General features: G+C 36.5%; 1 protein-coding gene across 2 annotated transcripts in view; it reads right to left on the reverse strand.

The window, feature by feature from the left end:
- Positions 1 to 24018, reverse strand: part of LOC127626875 (vesicle transport through interaction with t-SNAREs homolog 1A-like) — a 159548-nt gene that overhangs the window by 113815 nt on the left and 21715 nt on the right. For both annotated transcript variants that reach the window (XM_052102973.1, XM_052102974.1), the window contains exons 4-5: positions 18566 to 18643; positions 3774 to 3858 (exon numbers count right to left, since the gene is read on the reverse strand). In XM_052102973.1, the coding sequence (XP_051958933.1) occupies positions 3774 to 3858; positions 18566 to 18643 (163 nt within the window). The remainder of the gene's footprint in view (positions 1 to 3773; positions 3859 to 18565; positions 18644 to 24018) is intronic.

Genomic DNA, 24018 nt, shown 5'->3' on the forward strand with positions numbered 1-24018 from the left:
TGCTCCCTCCTACTATACTCCAGGCTCTTTTCAGGACGGTGCGCCTCTGGTTCAGGCAGCTTTAAAGTGGGTGCCCTCTCCTAATCAAGACCCATACTTTATTTATGAGACAAACAGTTTGGTAAAAAGCTAGGCATGTCCACAGAGCACTCTCAACATCTCTCAGAGGGCCTGGAGTGCTACTGACATGCTGTTGCTGGATTGAACGCAGTGCACACTAAATCACCCTCGAAAACACGCACACACACATACATATACAGAGCCTCCTCTCGACCACTCTGTAGTTTTTACCTTGGCACTGACTAACAAACCAATAGTGGAAGTACAAAAATTCCCCAAATATTATTTTTCCTTTTTCAAAAGTCTCAAATATCTGAAGTTTGGTGGCTGTTTCAATATAACCCTATCCAAAAAAAAAAAAAAAAAAAAGAATAGCTGGTTTTGAAATTTTGAATTTAGAACTCTAAATATTTTCCTCTAATAAAAACACTTACAAAACAAAAATTATCATCCAAATGAGTCTGTTAAACAATAATGTTAAAAAAAATTAGCAATAATTAAATATAAAATTAAATTAAATCATTATTAATATTACTCATTTATGTAATAAGACAGTGCCATGAATATTAATGTAATATTAATTAATGTAATGTAAATGTAAGCATAATTGTATAGTAAATGTCAAATGTGCAATTTACACACCATTTGCAAGTACACTGATATTTTTGCTCTCACTATGCTATTATTTATATATGCATTTGCCTTTAGACAATTAGCCAATTAGCTTCTGATAGGAGATGTACTGAATTGGAGGTATACCTCTGGATGTATTTTAAGGCCTACATTCAAACTCTGTGTCTCTATGCTTGACATCATGAGAAAATCTAAAGGAATCAGCCAAGACCTAAGAAAAAACAATTGTGGACCTCCACAAGTCTGGATCATCCTTGGGACAATTTCCAAACCCCTGAAGGTACCACGTTCATCTGTACAAACAATAGTATGCGAGTAGAAACACCATGGGACCATGCAGCCATCGTGCTGCTCAGGAAGGAGATGGAATCTGTCTCATAAATATAAACGTAGTTTGGTACAAAAAGTGCAAATAAATTCCAGATCAACAGCAAAGGTCCTTGTGAAGATGCTGGAGGAAACAGGTAGACAAGTATCTATATCCACAGTAAAATAAGTCTTTTATCGACACAACCTGAAAGGCTGCTCAGCAAGAAAGAAGCCACTGCTCCAAAGCCACCATAAAAAAGCCAGACTGCAGTTTGCAAGTGCACATGGGGACAAAGATATTACTTTTTGGAGAAATGTCCTCTGGTCTACTGGTCTAATTAAACAAAAATGTAACTGTAAGGACATAATGACCATCATTATGTTTGGAGGAAAAAGATGTGATGCTTGCAAGCTGAAGAACACCATCCCAACAGTGAAGCATGGGGGTGGCAGCATCGTGTTGTGTGGGTGCTTTGCTGAAGGAGGGACTGGTGCACTTCACAAAATAGATGGCATCATGACGAAGGAAAATTATGTGGATATATTGAAGCAACATCTCAAGACATCAGCCAGGAAGTTAAAGCTTGGATGCAAATGGGTCTTCCAAATGGACAATGAGCCCAAGCATACCTCCAACGTTGTGGTAAAATGGCTTAAGGACAACGTCAAGGTATTGGAGTGGCATCACAAAGCCCTGACCTCAATCCGATAGAAAATTTGTGGGCAGAATTGAAAAAGCGTGTGTGAGCAAGGAGGACTACAAACCTGACTCACACCAGTTACACCAGTTCTATCTGGCCAAAATTACAGCAACTTATTATGAGAAGCTTGTGAAAGGATACCAAAAACATTTGACCCAAGTCAAATACTACCAAAGTGTATGTAAACTTCTGACCCACTGGGAATGTGAAAGAAATAAAAGCTGAAAAAGATTATTCTCTCTACTATTATTCTGACATTTCACATTCTTAAAATAAAGTGGTGATCCTAACGGAGTTAAAATGTATTTGGCTTAGGTGTGTATAAACTTCAACTGTGTGTGTGTGTGTGTGTGTGTGTGTGTGTGTGTGTGTGTGTGTACACACACACACACACACACACACACACACACACACACACATACTATATATGGGCTAACAGAAACACGAAGATACTCTGTGTATGGCGGGCACTGTAGCAGGTGTGATTTGCCACCTGAGTATATGTAAACACAGTCCATAGTCCAGGGTCACTACTGCAACTAAAACAAATAACTTCTATCCCTTTAGCTTCTTAACAGCCACCAGAGCGGGTTGTATTTACCCAGACTCTGTGCCGGGTGCTCGCTGTGCATTTTGTGCATGGTTGCTGTGCCCAAATCCCAAAAGTACAGAGTTGTCCTTCCTAGGGCCACTTCAGTTTAGGACTACCTGCCGCTACGTTTTGAAGACACAGGTGTGTGTAGTGAGAATGTTGGGGTGGTCAGTAGGGTAAGGGGGTCAGGGATTAGGATCACAGGAGTTTGATGCACAGGCTGAGTTGCGCTTTAACGCTGTTAGAGAAAGGCTGAGTAAACAGCCATTGTTCTGCATTTGAAGTTCCCACATAGAGAGAGTGGAAGCAGTGCGGTCTTATGCTGAATGAGGGGTCTCAGCTGCAGATGATGTCCTTTATCAGGAAAACTCTTCTCACAGGGGGTCTGATCATGCCATTGGAGTGTACGGCTTTCTGCTTAGGTACCTACTAGCAATTCAGTTGGGCAGACATAAGTAAAAAATATGTCAGCATACCAGAAAAAATAAAGAGCCTTCATTCGGTGAACTGAAAAGGAAAAACCTTAAGTGGGGTGGACATGGAAAAAAATAGAAAAAAAAATAAAGCATTGGATTGAGAGAATCCAAAATAAATGAAACTAAAATTTTAAACAGAGGATGCAGATTGCATTTATGAATTTGTGAGTTGTTCTTGCAAGATATCAAACACCAGTGGTGTGCAACCCTTTCTTGATTTGAATTATTAACTGTGTCGACATAGCACACAAGCCACCCTACCATTATAGTGTAAATTAACAAACTTTTCAAAACTACGGTGGAAGCCAAAGAAAGCCAGTAGCTTCTTGAAGAATGAGCTTTGATATGTCTCCAAGGAATACACTCTGCCTCAATAACATGGTGACAGTCAGGCTGAAAAAAACGGATGCCTACTGATTTAATCTATTTCAGATATAAATTTGCTTATTTTCTTGTATTTAAAGATAAAAACTAACATTAAAACAAATGTGAATCAGGTGACATATAGGGCGTTTTATTTAGAAATGGGTTTCTTAAAAGATCGTGTCTTTATTTACCTCTAAGATTGCAGGAATGCAGTCGCAGGCTGTTGTTGTTCATTCAAGTCGACACGCCGTCATTTGGTATCCATTTTAAAAATATTTCTCTCTCTATCACACATATATACCGTATATATATATATATATATATATATATATATATATATATATATATATATATGCCACCCACACACACACACAACACACACACAACACACACACGTAGGTGAGTGGAAATAAGTAGATGTGTTTTGTGTGAGCCTAACAGTACTGCGGCTGCTGCTCTACACCTCTCTCTCCCTTGCTTGGCTTTGATGTGTTTCTGAAAATGTCACCAGTCGTCAAGCTGTATTTTTTTCCTCTCTCTCTCTCTCTCTCTCTCTCTCTCTCTCTCTCTCTCTCTCTACATCGCATACATGCGAGACAATTTGTTGTCACTCACCCCGCTACCCAGAATGCCTACCTGTTTCCACAGCTATCTGATAGCCAGCTTCCAGCCTCCGAGATGACCTTTCCAGCCTCTCTGTGTTGTCCAACAGATGTGCTCTCTGTAAAACAAACCATGGAAAGAGAGAAAACAATGAGTGATTGAGAAGACTGGGAAATAATTTAGAGAGGCTTTTTTGGTAACAGCAATACAATACACAATAACAGGGACACTATGACAAATGTATACAGATCACTTTGTTATAATTGAAATCAAATATTGATTCAATAACATCTAATTGCAAGTTGCGTTTTATAACAAATTGGACCGATCTTCAATTAATAACAAAGACAAAAAAAAGGGGTGGTTCTCAAATCTTACACCCTTCTTTCCTTTTAATTGAAGCGTCCTTCTTTGAATGGCTTTGTTGTAAAGGTGTTGCCAGATCTCATTACCTCACATTTGATGCCAGAGCAAAGATTAGCATGTGAGGAACGGTTAATTGAGCTGTAATATATTTTCAATTGCTGCTTCAGATTACCCAAATTCGGTTAGTCTGAGTTGTTCAGGAAGCCACCCTAAAACTCAGTATACCATGTTCTCTTGTTAATTTTTTATCCTTCAAAACTAAATATATTTTAAGAAATATGAGTCATGAGACAATATATTGAATTTTGACATATCACCAACCAAATATATTACCATATTATGGCATAACTCTATAATTAGAATTTTGCAACATTGTTTTCTGTCCCATGTGATTATAAATGAAATGATTCGTCAAAGATCTTAATCTCTCGATCACTTGATTTGACTGCGCTTTCTTCTACACTGTTTACAGGGTTCACACAAGGTCTTTGAAGTTCTTAAAGTTGCTTGAATTTAGCTTTTAAAAATTTAAGAACTGGAATACCTGAAAACAAATCACCTTGTTTTGATGAAAAGTGCTCAAGATTAAAAAGATGAGGCACGCTCCACTTTCATTGAATAATGTGTAATATCCTTTCTGTTCTTTACAGTCAGATAAAAAAGTAAAAATAAATATAAATTTTAATCTCATGCAGCATGGATGCGCTAAAGAAACTGAGAGATTCTCGTTGATGTTCGCAGAACCGAATCACTGTAAGCTGCTATTTAAACCCTTAAAGTAACAGTAACCTTTTTAGCATTTCTTATTCCAATGAACGTAACCTCAGTGTTATTAATTGAACACATTATTTCAAATAGTGATAGCTCATATCATTATTTTATATAAATTATTAATTATATAATTTTTTTTGTTTTTAAAAAGCTACATTTCTATTATAATATCGGTGTTTAGAGGTCACTGTAAATAATACAAAAAAGGCATGTAAACTTTTCAAGGAAAGGTTGATCAACTTTACACTGTAGATGTACAAACTCAGAAATCATAAATGTGAGATTAAAACAAACACCATGATCAAGAGCCACATTAATATTGCACATAGTGCGTTGAAATTTGATCCTTCAAATAAAGACAAATACATTTCATAAGCCTAATAACCTAGGTCATACTGAAAGTAATAATAACGGTGAAGTGGTTTAAAACTCATTAACTTTTGATAACAAGGGGAATAAATACAGGACACATAAACACTATACCCCTTATAATTAGGTGGGAATGGGAAATTAAACACAAATACGCATGCATATTCTTATTACTATATTATATATCAAATTAATAAACATAACATGACATATAAAATACACTATGCATATTAGGGTGTTTCTTCAACTCCGATCACTTTCATGTCCAAGGGATTGATTTATATTCAATTGGACAGATTTCAACTTTATCTTTTTGTTATTTGAAAACTGACTTTTAAACCTTTTACCTGGCCTTCATTAAATGCCTTTTATGTATAGAGACCAATGGACTAATTTTAAGAGTGCTAGTGCGAAGCACAGAGCTATGCCATATGTCATGAGCATAAAGTCAATGGGCATGGCCATGAAGTTTTGGTATGATCGAGCAAGCATGCGCTAAGTCTAGGCACAAGTGGGTGTGGCGAAATCAGGTGCGCAAGGCGCTAATCGGGTCAAGTGCAATTTAAGTGCAAGGTTCTACTCCGGTACCGTCTGTGTCCTATTTTATTTTCCATTCCCTCAAACAGAAACTATATAAACAAAGACAGCAAGACATTCATAAGAAGTTGGTAGTGTAAATGGACTATATGTAATGATTTAGAACTATAGAAACATGGACTTACGTTATGCTCCTTTTATACACACGAAGATGTGGTTCAGGATATTTAAGTAGGCTCCTTTAAATTATAGAGAATGTAAGAAATATTCTAGTGACAGAGAAATCATGGGTAGTATTAACAGTGATTGTATCGGCTCACATTTCACTTCTACCAGTCGATTTAGAACAATTAATTTATTGAACCAATTACAAATTTATTGAAACATGAAAAAATTACACTAAAAAATTACACTTTAAACTAAACGAAAAAAGCGGTCAAAAAAATCATACCAAATAACAACTTCTTCCACCAGTCAGAAAAAAAAAACATCACTCTACGACAACAGGTGGAAAAAATATAATGATAGAAAAATAAATGACCTATAGATAGTTTAACACAAATCTCATACATTTTTGTTTCATAAAATAGCTATTGTCAGGGGCATAATTTGATGTTTCACCATACTTTCAGAGTTTGGACCACCTGCTGGTGGAATCTCCAAGCTACAAATGCAGGAACTAAAATTGAACTTTGTGCTGAGATAAGACGTGGTATTAAAACATTTTAGCCCATGACCTATTTCTCCGGAAAATTGCAAATTGCTTTTTGCGCCACTTCATTACAATACAATACACCCACAGTTTGCGCGCACACACCCAAAGTATTCGCAAACACTTCCACCCACGCCCACTAGCGATGGCAAGAAAATTGTGCTTAGAATGAGCACTCTCACGAAAATAGCGCTGCGCCTTGCACGCTTATGAAATAAGAGCCCCCAGAATTTCAATGTTAAACTATTAAAATCCATTATAATATTTTTAAAACTATAATAATGAACAAGAGTGAAATAAATATAAATCTTTTCAATATTTATTGTGTGAAAACAATTTCTGTCAATATTAAAAAAAAAAATACATATGTCCCAGAGTTGTGGCATAATTTCCACCAAACCAAACGATTTTACCCCTGATATTTTTTTTTGTGTCTACTTGTTTACCAAGTGAAGAGTCAGTGAAGAGCATGCTTGAGATTAAATTTTGGAAGTAATGTTTTAAGAAATCAAAGAAAAATCCAGGTAAATATCACTTGTGAGCAGAGTATTTTTATGGGGTGTCATTTCCAATCAATCTCAAACTTTTCCAAATGACGCAAAAAGTCTGAATATTTAATCATGTGTATTAACAATATATAAAATGTTAGCCATGTAATTAGTCTTAGGATGGCCGTTATATTTTAGAAATGTTAATTTACATTACTGTAATTTTCCCCATAGAATTCTATTAAAAACTATACAGAATTTGAGATGTGGTGGAAATGCCACAGTGGTGGGAAATTTCATGACTTCCAGAAAGAAATTACAAAAATGACATAACTCTCCTGTGAGGCATGTACATAAACAGTTGCACATTGTTAGCAGAAAAAAAAAAAAAACTAGTCAGAAGTCCACAGTGCTAAAAGTGCCTGAAGATGATGAAAGATCCATCAATAACATATGCACGTGTATTGTGTCAAGGAAAGATATACCCAGCCTTTTATACATTAGATACTGAAAACATTGCCAAGATTCATGCACTGAAATGAAAAAAACATGAATCGACACATCCATGTTCTGGTAAGTCACATCATTTTTGACCTTGAACACCAAGTTAGACCACTACCCAGCATAAATACCTAATATTAAAATAGTTCAACTTTATTCCTGTTTACATGCAGAGAGAGTTTCCAGTTCTAGTTAAACTGTCAAAATATATAGCGGCTAATCACTCCAAGGAAATGAAATGAAAAATAGACAACATTCCACTATTTTGACAATCAAAGAGAAGGGAAAGAGGGTGGAGAAAAAAAACCTCTGCATCAACTTTTTTTTCTTCTCCTCTCAGTTGACAGATGTCATTTAAAATAGGTGAAATACTTTTTTAATAGTTTAAGGGAGGGGGTGTTAGTGGGAGATGGAGGGAGGGATAGAGAGAGCGATAGAGAATGGGGGTGTGAGTGCATATGGGGAAAAGGGAGCCATCTCTGCCTAATGAGCCCCACTGGATCAGCTGAGATGGAGGGGACGTATTGACATGCACCGCTTAAACTAATACACCTAGACCAGGGATGTGCATGTGCCTGGAAGCACACAGCAGCCGGGGATACTGACAGAGTAGCTCGCTCCCCCATCTTCAAAGAGCTCAAGTGATTAGTATGTTATCATTACCATTCGAAACATGATTTTCCTATTCCCTCTCGGCAAAGGTGACACGTCTTGGGGAGACGGCCAGCATATCCGCACGCTGAAAAGCCACTTCAAAGCATTTTCTTGAGTTTCTCTCCCTTGCTCATTCTCACTCCCTCTGTCTATTTTTTTGGAGGGGGTTAGGGTGGGGTGTTGATGTCTATTGTGTGTCGGGAGGTATGGATGAAGTTGGCCATGTCGGAGCCATGACGACACAACGAAAGAGTCACCTATCAAAGAGAATAACTTTCATTCTAGAAATGGAAGAAACTACACCTTCGTTTCTCCTGTGGTTTTGTTTTCAATAAATGTCCTGCATGTGGATCCAAAGCATTTGCAAGTACAGTTGGGAGATGACTAAGAGTAAAAGAACATATTTGACTCAGACATATTATCATAATATATCAGAGAGATTTAGTAAAACAAAAGGCCCAGGATGTATATCACTCATCCTCATACCCCCACAAACTGACCTGAATAAAAGAAAAGCTTCTGATTTATTCGGCATTAGAGCGGCAGGACTGTCAAAATTGTCTCGCTTTTTTGGTCTTATGGAGTTCAACAGAAGCTTCTTTTGAAGAGGGCATGATAAATATTGGTGTGCCTACGACTGCCTCTGTGTGCGCCCCTTCTCATTTGTGCCAGTGCATGTATGCCTTTTTATCTGACACCTACATTTTCTACAAAGACGTTCTTAGATATTATAAATGAGAAATATTTTTGTGCCTTCTATTTTGTTTTTTCCTTTCTCTTCTAGCCACACTTCAGTTGTAAGTTATTACCGTGGAACCCAGGAACAATGCAAACGCGACTCAAAAGAATTGTCTTCCCTTCCCTCTTTTTTCAATATCAAACACAAGCGCTTACAATCGCAAATTTCAAAAGTTTTGATGATTCCTTATTATTTCAAATGGGGGAAGAGTCAAAGTGAATAATGATGACAGCTATGATTCAGACTGACTATGTGATCTTCTCCATCGTTTGTTTGGGACTTGTAAGAAAAGGAATTACAAGTGTCAAACAGTTGTGAATAAGGCTGCTAAATATTTAAACATGTTTTCCAGCTGAGGAAAAAGTACAGTTTTAAAAAGCAGGCTAAGTGTGTATAAACTGTATGAACTTTGATTAAAATTCAGTAAAATGGGAGGAAAAGACAGAGCTGGAGAGTGTAGAGAAGGAAAAATCTAATCTGATTCAACAGCAGCACATTCAGGGGTGGAAAGAGGGTGTCTCCTGACCCAAGACTGAAACAATACTACACTCCCATTTTGTTTGGCCATGTGGGGAAAACAACAACAGAAAAAATAGAAAAACACAAGTCAAGGTAGAAAAGAATGGAGAACCGTGAGGGGCTGTAAATTATAAATGCAGGAGGATGGTATGGCTCTCGTACGAATGGGATTATTCCCCAACATGAAGTGAAGTCTAAACAATATACCAACAATATGCAGGCACGCACACACAAACAGACTGACTTTTGTGTGACTACCCAAACACAGACATGGGAGTCAACATAGTTTACAAAGATACTCCAAACCAGAGGCATTGCTGTATTTCTTCTCATATCTGAGTGAAGAGGATAGTCTAGCATGACACAGATCGGAGTCTGTATTGTTTACTTAAATGATTGGGGGGGGGGGGACTATAGAATGTATTTTTTCTGCTAATCAACATTAAAGAAATAAGTTAAGCTCAGACAGCAGCAGTTCTGGCATAATATTAATTACCACAAACATTTCTTTTGACATGTCCCTCCTTTTCTTTAAAGAAAAAAATTCATTAAAATTTGGGTTACAGTGGGGCACTAACAATGGAAGTGAATGAGGCCAATCCGTAAACATTAAAATACTCACTGTTAAACATATGCATGTTAACATGATTTTAGTGAGATGAAATAGCTTCCTAACCTTTTCTGTGTAAAGTTGATAAACTCCTAAAACCCAAAAATGACAGTAAAAATTACGATTTAAACAACTTTACATCTCAAATAATACATACGTTTTATCAGAAGAATTAAAGGTGCTATATGTAAGATTGACAACAAGCGTTTGAAATGGGTAATGCAGCCAAATTCACAATATTGGAGAGTTGTCTGCCCCACCCCAGACTAGAAGCTCATGCGGGTTTCCAGAATGTTGACATGCAAATTTGCCAACTCTGTATCCGTTTTAAAGGATTTCTGGGCTTTAAGCTGTCTCCATCTTCCAAAAGCATCTGCAATATGTATCCTTGTTTTACTATGCCTCTGGTCATGGTGGTTTTTAGACGGATGGCGAGGATTTTTAGGTCTGGTGAAATCTGTTATCTCTGATCCAGTTCGTTTGCTGGCTTCCATAGCTGCATCACGCAGTGTTGTTTGCCTGCAAACTTGTTCAAATCTGGCAACCCGGAGGTGTCGAAATACTATTGGTGAGTGGGCAGTGGGTGGGATCACACAGGCCAAAACATAAACAGAAATTCCAGCCCGGAATGGAAACTTCAAAGTAGAATATACTGGCTGTAGCGTTGTTATCGGAGTTTCCTAATTGTCTAATTACATATTATGGTCATTTTATGATTTAGTACAGATAACATATTACACTTAGCACCTTTAATGAAAGTGCTTTTATAAAAGGTATAAGCTTATCATTTCTGCCTTTAAACCCTCCAAAAATTGGCTCCAGTCACTTCCATTGTAAGTGCCTCACTGTAACCTCAATTATAAAAAATAAAATAAACATTTTTTGAAGGAGGGACAAGTCGAAATTTTTTTTTGTGGTAATCAACATTATGCTACAAATGCTGTCAACTAAGCTTAACTTGTATTCAACCCGGAACATTCCTTTAACTCGTACAGAACCCGGAATATTCCTTTAAAACCAGGAAAACACAGAGTAAAGAGAATTATCAGCCACTCAAGATCATTAAATTGACATTTGTGTTGATTTCCTTTTTTATATAACCAGTTGACACATTCTTACAGCTGAAATGAACGAATGAAATGACGCAAGTGTCGTTTCGCTATTCACATGTCTGATGACAGTAGGGAAAATAAGGTTTTTCATTTTTGCATCCATAAATATTTAATGCATCTTTACAATTTCCTCAAAAGACAGAGGAGATCAGAAAATTTGCATTCTAAATAGTGTTATCTTCAAAGATAAGCAATCACTTACTAAACATCTTTACAAAAGGCAGACAGAACCATGATGCAGTGCTACCAAGTCCTCCACCGAGAGAGGAGGCTTCCTTTATGAATGAAACTCTTTAGATATTGTAGTCTGTGTGTGGCTGCATTTGTCTATGAATAGGGGAATCCCAAGTCCAAAAAGCAAAACACACACACAGACCCATACATGCACTTACAACTCTAGACAGGAGATGAAAATACTGGTGAGCAAATGCACACACAAACACACGTAGACTGAGATGGCAGCCTTTTTGCCGTAATCTACATGCTCACTTCCAAGTTGGATGAATGCAATGAATACAAAAAGTCATTATAAAACGTTGCCTTATCTTGGACTAAAAGGTAGGCTATTGTATTCTCATCTGCTGAGTGGGGGAACCGTCTGCGGGCTGTTTCCTAACATGGCACAAAGAGAACTCTGCATGGGTTGACTGTAATTCCACAGTTCTGTTATATTTAGAGCCAAGTGTGATAATAAATTACTAAAAAGGATGATAATAAATTTGAAAATAGCTTGTTTTCTTTGTGTATGAATTAAACAAAGCATTACAATTATAAAGGATAGTCAACATTTACTTACCCTCATGTTGTTCCAAACCCATTTGACTTTTTTCTTATGTAGAACACAAAAGATGATGTTAAGCATACTATTTTTAGGAGGGTTGGGAGGGTTACTTTTGAAATGTATTCCACTATAGATTACAGAATACATGCTGTAAAATGTCATTTGTAACGTATTCTATTGGATTACTCAAGGTCAGTAACGTATTCTAAATACTTTGGATTACTTCTTCAGCACTGGTAGATTTTGACTATTACAGTACAGTAAGACAAAATACACATGTTAAAAATACATTCTCTGAAAAAGCTAAATATCTTATGCGGTGTTATTCCTAAAATGAGATTAATCTAACTGATCTTTTTTTTAAGGATTTTTTTATATTTTTTACAGGACAACAATACAACAATTATTATCAAGAATAAAATTTTTGCCATAATATCAAAGATCTTAATAGAAAAATAAAAAATTTTGATCCAACGTGAATTTTCTTGATAAATAAATATGATCGTGTCGGGTAACATGTGCATGTAAAATGGCTAGAAATAGTATTTTAGCTTAGCATAAAGCTGACAATTTGGTTTATTTCCATTTCATCTGCTCCAAACTTACTTCAAACGTACTTCTCTGTCTGCTCGTATGAATGTAACACATCATAAGAAAGTGTTTCACCGCCGTTCAAATGCACTTTGGATCACATCATTTATATGTATAAATGTTTTCCATCTGAAAGGACTACATTTTAAATGAAACAAATAACAATAAAATGCAAAGTAATCTCTTCAGTAATCAAAATACTTTTGGAATGTAACTGTACTTACCAAAGATTTAATTTGTAACTGGAATACAGTTACTTATATTTTGTAGTTTAGATATGTAATCTTGTTACATGTATTCCATTATTCCCAAACCCTGTATGTTAGTCTCAGTCAGCATTCACTTTTATTACATCTTGTTTGCCATACAATAAAACTCAATGGTGACCTTTTGTGTTCCATGGAAGAAAGAAGGGTTTGGAACAGCATTTTGGGATTAACTATCCTTTTAAACACGTAAGTTGCTAACTTTTGTGCAGGCACTACAGGAGTCGAGGTGATTTTAAAAGCATGCAAATGTGAGATTTATCGAGTGATGCTGTATAGATGTTCATGAGCAATGTAAAAGTGTCTTTAATATAAAAAAACAATGTAACTGCTAATCTAAAATGAGCAAGTATGTAAAGAGAATAAAAGCTTATCTACATATCCCCTCTCATTTTGTTGTAACATCATGTCACACTGCGTTTTCATATTTGGTGACTGTTTTGACAAGCTGATTAAATCTTTTAAGGTTTGAGTGAAACAGCTTTGATTCCGTTCCTCATAGAGCAGTATGTAGAAACGAGCCTCATTTTGAGTTTTATCAAAACAGACTATAAAATCAGAATTGCACCTTTTTATTCTGACGGTGCAGGAAAATGAATGGAGGATCTGCGGCTATGAGAGGACCAGAACACGAAGGAAGAGAAGCACTTACCTCTTCACGTAACTTTATCAACTGCCACACATGAACGCACAACATAGGAGGAAGGGGGAAAAAGAAAGAGAGTGATAAGACAGATAGATAAAAAGCAGAGACATGGCAGGAAGCAGATCAGTCATGCGGCTTGGTACAGAATTAACGTTGACGATTTATCTGTTTGCATGTTTAGCATTTAGAAATCACAGACAAACACATTAAAAGAAGTTAAACACGAGACTCATGCTGACTTTTTTGAACAAACTAAGATCAAGTTCTTACTTTGTCACATTAAACAAAGAGACTGGGAATGGATTTCTCAACTCGCAATGTCTAAACTACCATCATCAAGGAAAAGGGAGAGAGAAACAGTCACATCATAGCACTTGATATGGCATAAGGGGGAAAAAACACTAGCATTTCAGTCTGTACAGTAGGATAATACAGAATGTGTACAGTAAGGATGGAAAGCTTTGAGGATTTGGGCTCCTTAACAACAACTCCGCAGGATTCCTTCTCAGCTGTGAAAGAGAAAGTGACACCCGGCAATACTCCCTTTTTATTATTAAAGGATGTGCCCAGCACTTCTGACAGACTAATAATGACATATACCACAGCAAAACAGTATAGCCGGAGAGTCTATTATGCATTAGATGCAAGAGTATATACATAAATATAAAGCCAGATGGTGCACCTTATTAGGGAAACAACCTACCAAGGAATAAAAAAGAAAAATTGTATGCATGAGTTATTCATTTTTGATGAAAGAGAATAACAAATTAAAACCAGTAAAACAGAGAATACATGTCTTGCTGTGCACTTAGTGGCCCTTGTAGGGTCTCTGAAAGAGCCTAACATAATTTAAACTTAATCTAGTACATTAAGCATTTAAAAGCAGCTCTTCATTACAGCCTCTTTATGTAAGAGATTCGTTTTCAGCAAAAGGTGAGTTGCTTATCGTGAGCGCACAACATATTCAGAAGAGGAGGGAGAGGACAAGTTTCTTAATTTGTCAGCCATTGCAGGTGATTTTTTAATCTCCATTTCTTGCAAGAGATTAAAGGTTAGCAGATCTAAGAGGAAGCTCTGGGCCATTATTAAAGGCCTCTCATCTCTTTTTGTGTGTGCCGGTCATTTTGAATTTCTCCATTTTTAAATCATTTGCTATCGTACCAGAAAAAAGGACGGATGAATTTTGGTCATGAATTATAAACTTGATAGGCAACTAAAAAGGCAAGATCTTGGGGCGTGATGTTAAACTGTGTTGCTGGTCGCTGTCGGTGGGGACGTTCCACGGTGCTAAATCTTTTTCTCCTTTATGCAATCGGTTCACAACAAAGCTATGAGTGCAGCTCATGAATCATGTCAGTAATACTAGGAAATGATGCTTCTGTGAAAGTATCTTTTGTATAAAATAAGGTAGGAACCTTTGAATCAAATATACAAAAAAAAATAAAAATAATAATAATAATATATATATTAATTTGATTAGAATTAATTATATGTAAACTACTAACCAAAAGCACAGAACAACCAGTTGTGCAAAGTATAAAAATGGTTTATGTCTTAAAAGTATAAAAGTTATATATCAAATATCTCACTGTCATGGAAAAAACAAATCAAATGAAGAATAATTAAAAAATAAAATTAAAAAAAGCATTACATTCTCTAGTTAATAAAATTGTGTTGAACAATGTTACCCGTTAACAATAATATAAATATGTTGCCTGTTAGCCTCCAATAGTATGAAGAGGAAAACAGTTCTCTATATTCTTTGGTTCTATAATCAAAATATACAAATAACCTGGGCCACACTGCATTTCTTAGTCGTGTGTTATTTTTGAGGAAGCTTCTTAAGCATTGCGTGCATTATTCAAAAGGCCAAAGTTTACGAATACACTATAGAAGTGGCTATTCAGGTTTGGTGTGAGCCCACCCGAGTTAAACACAGTCCCACAGTTCGTCTTAATGACGGCCAAACAAACCTTGTTCTATCATATTTGTGCTGCTTGGACGATTGTGAGCCCTCACCAAGGATTTGCCGACAGAATCTGAAATCTTTTAAGCTTGAGAGGTTGTTCTTTTGTGCTTCTCTGTTTTTCTCTTTAAGACAACCCACAAACCCCGTCTTTTGTTGCTTTACCTGAATTTGCCAGCGTTTCTCGGGTAACAGCGGAAAAAAGCTGCACACAACAAATTTCATAAAAATATCTAATTATGCCTTGATGAGTTCATTTCTTCAGTTTTTTTTCATGCAAGTTGTTATTCAAAACTGCACTGCTGCAATTTTTCTGTTATGATAATCAGCGGATTTTCAAACAAATATTTTTTTTTTCAAATACGCAACTCGATACAAGTGGTAATCTGCTTCCTTTGTAGCCTGTAAAATCTGGTCCATGCCGGCTCAAACCTGTCCAATCTCTCGTGGCCATGCCTTCTGCTGTGTCTGAAATCGAAACTATTCCGTAGAGTATTTGCGTGCAAAAATAAAATGTGTGTGCGCTCTCACAAGTACGTGTGGGGTAAAAATGTGTGTGTGTTTTGGGAGGAAACGGTAGGGGGAGGGACGCTGAAGAAAAAAATGCAATAGTAAATTATAAAAAAAGAAAAAAAGAATGATAGCGCCAATTCAGTCTCTGTCCGCATACAGATAACGAATAAATGCCGAACTCTATTAAACCATCCTTTAGCTATTATCGCCAGGCCAACACGCTATTTTCAGAACTTACGACAGCTCCCTATTTACTTAGCTATAAATCCTATCCATGTAACGAACAGATTTGTGACTGGTAATGATCTGCTCAGCCAGGTCTATATGAAATGATCCTGACCTCTTTCAGATCGTAAGGAATTAAATTGACCGACTCTCCTCAGTCAACCCCCACCCCTACATCTATTCCTCTCCACTCTATCGCTCCCGTCTCGCTCAATAAAAAACCCTGAAGTTCTGACCACTTCACCCACAGCAAGTTTTGTGTTAGCACCCAAAGTTGAATTCATCATTTTTGCATTAATGGAAATTAAGTTAATTAAACATCTGAGGTCAGGTGCTACTTTAATTTAACTAGCTACAAATGTTTGTAAACTTTTAAAACATACAGAACATGGATGTTTATGAGATTTTTTTTCTATTTCAAGGATAATTGGGCAAAATATTTTTATGTGTAAATAAACAAAAATTAAAGTAAATAAAAATGATTTATAAAGTATATATATATATATACACACACACTGTTTTGGTGGCACGAGGGGAACCTACACAATATTAGGCAGGTGGTTTTAATGTTGTGGCTGAACGGTGTGTGTGTCTTACTGTTGTGGCTGATCGGTGTGTGTGTGACACCAACTGCCTAATATTGTGTAGGTTCCCCTCATGCCACCAAAACAGTAATAAATATATATATATATAAATATAGGTATTAGTAATATTTATACAACTATGTATAGATATGTGGTCCTGTATTTTGTATAATTTCTGAAATATTGTTGTCTACAGTTCATAGACTTCTATTTTCCTCTTCCCCACTTGCACTTAATGTTTGTGTCTTTGTGTGAAAGGAGGATTTTGATATTGTAGGTGACAGAGTGGGGAGCTCGACTGTGTCTGAGGCAATAAATATAATGGCATCCCAGAGCACTTCATCCATTTAGCAGATCAATGGATTCAATCTAACATAAAACATATCTCTTGTTATTGTCTCTAATGTCTTGTTATTAGGCAAATTATCTTGTGTTTAGAGAACAGTTAAGCAACTTCTGTAACTAAAAAAATAATCCTTTAAACTATTGTCCTCTACCACATTGTACAAACACCACTAAAGTGTACAAAGTATGAAAGCGGCATTTTAAGAATGCATATCAAATGAGCTATTGTGGCGTCCACTCCGATTCATAATTATTTTTGATAAAAGAAGCTGTCATTGAGCACATTTTGAAAAACAATTCAAGTAACATGATTTGTCATAAAATTATTTTATAAAAAGAAAAAGGGAGTCATTGGAGAGATAAAAAAAAGCAAAGTGAGTTATAATTGTTCCTTTCTTTGGCAAGAATTTGATAAAACCATCATTGTCTAGCTGTGGGTTTGACAGCTCTAGGAACACTTTCTACTCTCGACTTCATATGAAGTGTCACATTCATTTTTTTGTCTCACTAATTTGGTAAAAATATGCATATCAATTACTCAACACGGCTAACCATACATATGTTTGTAAGATATGTGGCGCGTTGGTCATCTGTGAAATGGTAATGAGGAAAAAAAAACTTTAGTAGCTACAGACAATCTCACAATTCTTTCAGAAGTTGCCCATGGATGCACTGTGAAAATGTCTTGATGCTTGTAGACTAGTGTGTGTGTGTTTGTGACGTGTCATATCCGATAAATATAGCAGGACAATTAAATGCAGTAATTATTTAAAAGATCTTATTGTAAATTCTGCCTTTAAGAAGCATCTGTGTAGGTGAGAGAATCAAACTGAATCTTAAATGTTAAATGCCAACTTTAGTGTATTTATTTGTTAAAGGCTATATATTATATTTATGTATTTGTTAATATAACAGTACATCTGAAACAACGCAAAACAGCCATTTCAAAAGCATGTGGCTTTTAATACAGGTTTCCTGGCGCATTAGTAATAAATGTGATCCAGAATTCAAAGGTCACTTTCTGCTTTCATTACATTCCTTTCATATTAATCTCAGATTGGGTAGAATATTTAGAGCCGTCTTACATTTACAAGATCTTGGCTAATATCTTATATTCGTATAAAATGAAAATAGAAAAAGATACATATATTTTTTTTAAATATAAATAAAACCGACCTTCATTACTTTAGTCTCTGTTTTACTATTTACATAGTTTTTCCACACGCTCTGTTTAAGAAACTATGAAAGCAGCAGTGTTTTCAATTGGGGGGGTCATCTATAGAAGAATAAGTACTCGGGCGGATGGTGAACAGCTGGGAGAAAGAGGGAATCTACCCCAATCTGGTGCTGCCCAGACGCTGGTTAGTGCCTAAAGCCCATTCAGCTTTGGGCAGCTTTGCATTAAACAGTGTTGCTTCTGCATGACTAGATGCCAATGCCTGCCTCTCTCTGCCCCTCGTGGCCCTGACCCATCCTAACCCCAAGCAGCCACCCACACTGGGAAAGCACAGCCCCTGATTAACACCCTACCTGACTCTCCGAGGAGCTGCCATCTTCCCCCAGGAGCTCGTTGCGCACCTCATCACTGTAGGCAATACGTGACCTTTTCTGCAATGGGAGAGAGAAAAAGAGAGAAAGTGGAGAGACGTAGGAAAACCAAGGAGAAAAAGAAGAGGAAGAAAAGGGCAAGGGGAGGAAGAGAGAGAAAAAACAAGCATTAGTTCACTGGACTTGAAAAATAACAGACATTTCTGAAGCACGAGAGCCCCCTATTGGTTCGGCAAACGACACAAAAATACTTACACCTGGAGTGTGTGTTTGATGAAGTGAGTGTGTGAGCACTGTATGTGTGTGAGAGAGAGAATCTGTGAGTAATCTAGTTCAAGTAGACACTGTGGCTTGAGTGAACCGGAGCCATTGGATATAATAGAAAAAGCCCCCTACCACTTAAATAAATTAAAAGCGGAGAATGGCAGAACATAGTACAAGACAGAGGAAGGGAGCGTATTAGGAAAGTATCAGTTGTCAGGGGGAAATGTGTTCTGGGGCTGTCACTGCTGTCAGTCCTGCTCGCTGGCAGACCCTATGATAATACCAAGCCAGGGAGCTAGACAGAGAATAATTCATCACTCAGGTCGACGCGAATGGTGTGCCATCAGATTTGGGCTCGTTCCCCCGTCTCTCCTCCACTATAGAGTAGGCGGAAAAAAATCCCATGTCCAAAAAAGAAAACAAATACACACACCCAACATTTTCAGAGTGTGCCACCTCCAATTCTGCAAGAACGCAAGCAGAGTATGGCATGTTTACAAACACCCGACCTCTTCAAATAACCTCCAAACTAAACACACACTGGTGGTATGAAAAAAAAATACACAGAGATAGCGTTTACCGAGAGCCATTTGCCTCTCTCTGTTCACTCTTCCTGCAGGCTGGCACTCTTCAGAAAGGTGCGAGCAAGACAAGGGTGTACTAAACAGAAAAATATCTGCTATCCAAGAACTGCATTTTGTGATGCAATGCCTTGTCAGAGTTTCTGCAGAGGATTCGTTCGAATCTGAATTCCTGGAGGACGTGAAATGACATGACAGCACATTACAAATAAAAGTATACTTAAGTTTGTTTTAGTGAGTTTTGTTTATCAAACTCAATGTTGGAGTCAAATACTTTTAACCTATGAAAACCCTTTTTTTTTAATTGAATGCAAAATTCGTCAGATTTTGTACATACAAAAACAAATTTAATATAAAGAGAAAAGAGGAAACGTGGAAATTTTGATGCCGAAAAAGGAGGTAATACAAACGTACGGGAACCTGAAAGATCTTTCTGTTTCAAGATTTAGATACACTTGTCATTTCTCATGTGTCATTTCTGATTTCACTGATCAGCAATCGTTTGCACATTTCTTCACACATAAGCACCACAAACAAAGTGCGTCTTCTGATGAGAAAAAGAAAACACACCCACATGTTCCATCATAGTTGGGTTTCATCTTAAAGAACAGCAGAGTAACTTTGGGGAATGTCAGTATGTTCATAATTGAAAATGGAAGCCTTGGAGATGCCTTCATTTGAATGCACACACCATCTTCTTCAAACCCTATTTTGTTTCATTCTTCTCTTTCTAAACAGCTGTTTGTTGTTGCTGAGAGCATCAGCCACTTACGCGATGTAACCTTTGAGTGCTACTCGCACAAAAAGAATGGCAAATGCAGCCTTAAGTCTTCGAAGGGGAAAACTAGTCATAGAAACAAAGAGAGATGCCTCTCCCAGCCCGTTTACACCATTTTGCAACTCCCCTTGCAGCAAAACAAGCCTCACACTGATTATTCTCCCTTCATCTGCTGCTATAGCACAGCATCTGGACAATATTGACTGCAGAACACTAGGAAACACTTTGATTAGTACTTTGCATCGGATGAGCCAATAGGTTATTAGAATTATTTATTATCCATACTTACTTCATCTTCTATATTCTACGCATTAATAAAGTGCGGCTATATATTTGGATCACTGGGGTAATGCATATTTAATCATGACCAATGTTGACCTACAATGGATTGTGTTTGGAACAATATTAAAGTCATTTTTTAAAGAAATAATAAGCAAAATACTTGCTTTTCAAAAATCAATGGAATTTAAAGTTCATACTTATTGCATAGTTCAGCTAAAACTGCACTAAAACATAAAAACCCAGAGTGGAGGCTTTGTAATCTAAAAGAATGAGCACTTTTATACAGATACCTTATTGCAACAAAAAGAGAAATCTTTTTTTATATACGTTTGAAAGGTCTTGTCACTTGTTTTAATCTTAGGTGAGAATTTGCTTCTATTCCCGGAAGCACAGGGAAAAAGTACAAAGATCTGTCTTAACTTTATGCAAAGTGGTCTGACTGCTTTTTAAAATAGACATGCATCAAACCAGATATGGAGGTTTCTGTGTCCTGTCAAAAACGCACGTTAAAATGTCTATTGATGAAGCAAAATAAAAGATCCATTCCACCAATGAAATGGTAATTGCATATGCATTATGCATGCTTAATATTTATATCAGCTATGCAAATTATCATACATTGCCAGTGAACTAAGAATCACATCAACAAAACTAAAGCAGATAATGAGTAAATTACACTCGGTCACACAGATTAATCTGAATATTAAAGCACTTAGAACAAAATAATATTTATAACATCCAAAATAGCTATATGCTGAATGACTGTGGCACACGTTATAACAATGTGGTTGCTCAAAATAATAATAATACATTACTAACATTCAGCTCTAAATTATTTTTTAATTATTGAAAAGCAGAAAATAAAAAATATGTTTTTCCTCCAAAATGTTACAATTAACCTAAAAACTATATTACTATAAATCAACTCGTATCTCTTTTGTTCATCATAATTATTACATTTTTATTATTTTCTTTTCACTCTGCTACATACTGACAGCAAACAGCAACACAAGGACACAAATAATAATGGAACCTGAACGGCAGCGAAAGTAAACAGTTCATTAGAAGGCATTAAAAGCCATAAAAATACCCAGGGACAGAGTTTAATGAGAGGCCCTGAAGTGACACTGCCGAAGCTTTTTCCTCCACTATTCTACTCAGAAACCACATGGTTGGTGGCAAACCGTGAAGAGTAATTAATGATATTTAATTTATAAAGTGTGTTTCATTAAATATTTCTCACCAGTGGGAAAATGTCTGGCCAATTCTGATTTCGAGTTAATGGGACTTTAGTCGAACACAATGTGTCTGCCTCAAATTGCCATTTAACCTTTTCTTTCTGCCGCTAATAATCTCCTCAAAATGTTTAAGGGGAACTGGCAGTTCAAGAAAGAAAAAAAGTAAGAAAGAAAAAATATTCACAGCATACTGATGATTGGTGTAAAAAAAAAAATCAAGAGAAGCAAACGTGAAAAAGACCTTGCCTAACTAAGAGTTGCTTTAAAAGAATAGTTCAACAAAAATGAAAATGTTGTCATCGATTACTCACCCTCATGCTGTTCTAAACCCATATGTCTTTCTATCTTCTGAGAACACAAAATTAATGTGTTTGTATAAACATGAAGGTGAGTAAATGATGACAAAATGTTCATTTTGGGGTCCATCCCTTTCACTATCCCCCATTATGAAATCCAACTGCTATTGGTGCATACATCATGTGTGTTTTGTGATGAAACATAAAGCTGTGTTATGCATCAAGGATGTGAACGGTGGTCAAAGCATTGTGTGTTTTTATGAGCGTATTTGGTCTAGAGTAAAGTGCTGTAGTGGCTGAAGAAAGCAAAGACCTTTTCAAGCATGCTCCAGTATCACAACAGTCTTAAATAATGCATTTCATCCTAGCAGGGGTCTAACACTATCCAAAAGCAGAAAGAATACTATTCACACTTACACACACAGGAAGATTTATGCATGTACCAAGCACACACATATTGTAATGATGCTTTTCGCTTTCTCTTTTAACATCTAGAAAATACGCTGTAGGTTGCGCAATTAAGTTAGCCCTCTATTTTGTGTGCTTGGTACAATTTCAAATAAAGGCACTGAGTAATGACGGTAACAAGAGGGTCTTTATGCCTCAGTGATTTGTTCTCTAATCTTTGGTAACATCAAATCTGCTAGAGTGAATGTCCATGTGTAATAAATGGACAAACATGGTGTTTGTGTATGTGAATGGGGATGTCTGTGTCAGTGTGACATTTATGTTAGTCACTTGCGGTACAATTGCAAGAGCGGCACAGAACACTTGGACTGACATTGGCATGGAATCTCTCGTTAACAAATTGTTTGGTGGCATGTGCCTATAATTTTCAGAACATTGTATTTTAAACAAAGCATGAAGATTAAAATATGCTACTGTAATACTATCTATCTATCTATATATATATATATATATATATGCAGAGGGAAATTTTACAATATTTTTTTTAATTTTTTTATGTAAGTTATATCTTAAACATTAGTATACCATTTAACTAAAAATATGTTTAATAAATATAAAATATTAATGCATTTATAAATATTATTTTTATCTATAGAAATGTTTTTTATATATATTTATACATAAAATAAGACAAAATAAATCTTCAACCATCTGAGATAAAATTATTTCAAATTTTGAGGAAATAATAATAATAATAACAAAAATATAAAGCTGGAATTTTTATCATTTATTTATTTATTTGCTTTCTTGTTAGTAAAAAATGTATTCAATAATCATAATAAAATGATACTATACAGCTCTGGATATTTCAGTCAATGTCATGTTGATTGCCCGAAACGACAGAGTGAAAAACGATTGCAAGTTAACTCCAAACAAAAGAGCAAATTCAAGAGGCTTTGATTGAAGAAACAGCATATACTTCTTGAAGGCCGGGGAGTCGCAGAGAATGGTTATTTCTTTAAGGCATAAGAGCCGATTAAACCCAATATTAAAATATGGAAGCAGTTCTAATGAAAAATCAAAGCCAGTATCTTGGGCTGCCGCAGTTTTTCTCACATTAATGCTGGGTTGGGAGCGGGGCTGGTGCGGGCACTGGTAGAGCAGACCCCGGCTATGCAAGACTGGAGAAATCAATAGAGAAGAGCCGGTGGGGAGCGAGACTGCCAGAGCTGGCAGGGCCCGGCCGGCTCCCATCACAGCACTCTCCTCTGGCATGCAGTGGGGAATGAAACAGGCCTCCCTGGGTCAGCACCAGAGAAAAGGTGAGATTAGAGGAAATGGAGGAGGGATTTCTAAGGCACAAGATACCTGGCGAGCCAGGGACCAATCGCCTATTAGCCTGTGGCTACCTACATATGGTTCACTGAACCCTGCACAGAAAATAACTTTTTTTTTATTTTAGTCTTTCTTCACCTCCCCCGATCTGTCTTTCTCTCTCCTTATGGAAAAACAAAAAACGGTTCTTCTTCTGACCTAAGTTCATGCCATATTTAGTATCTGATGTCTGTTCGGAGTGATTAATCTAAGA

Source organism: Xyrauchen texanus, chromosome 33, assembly GCF_025860055.1.
Source record: "Xyrauchen texanus isolate HMW12.3.18 chromosome 33, RBS_HiC_50CHRs, whole genome shotgun sequence".
In the NCBI taxonomy this organism is placed as follows: Eukaryota; Metazoa; Chordata; class Actinopteri; order Cypriniformes; family Catostomidae; genus Xyrauchen; species Xyrauchen texanus.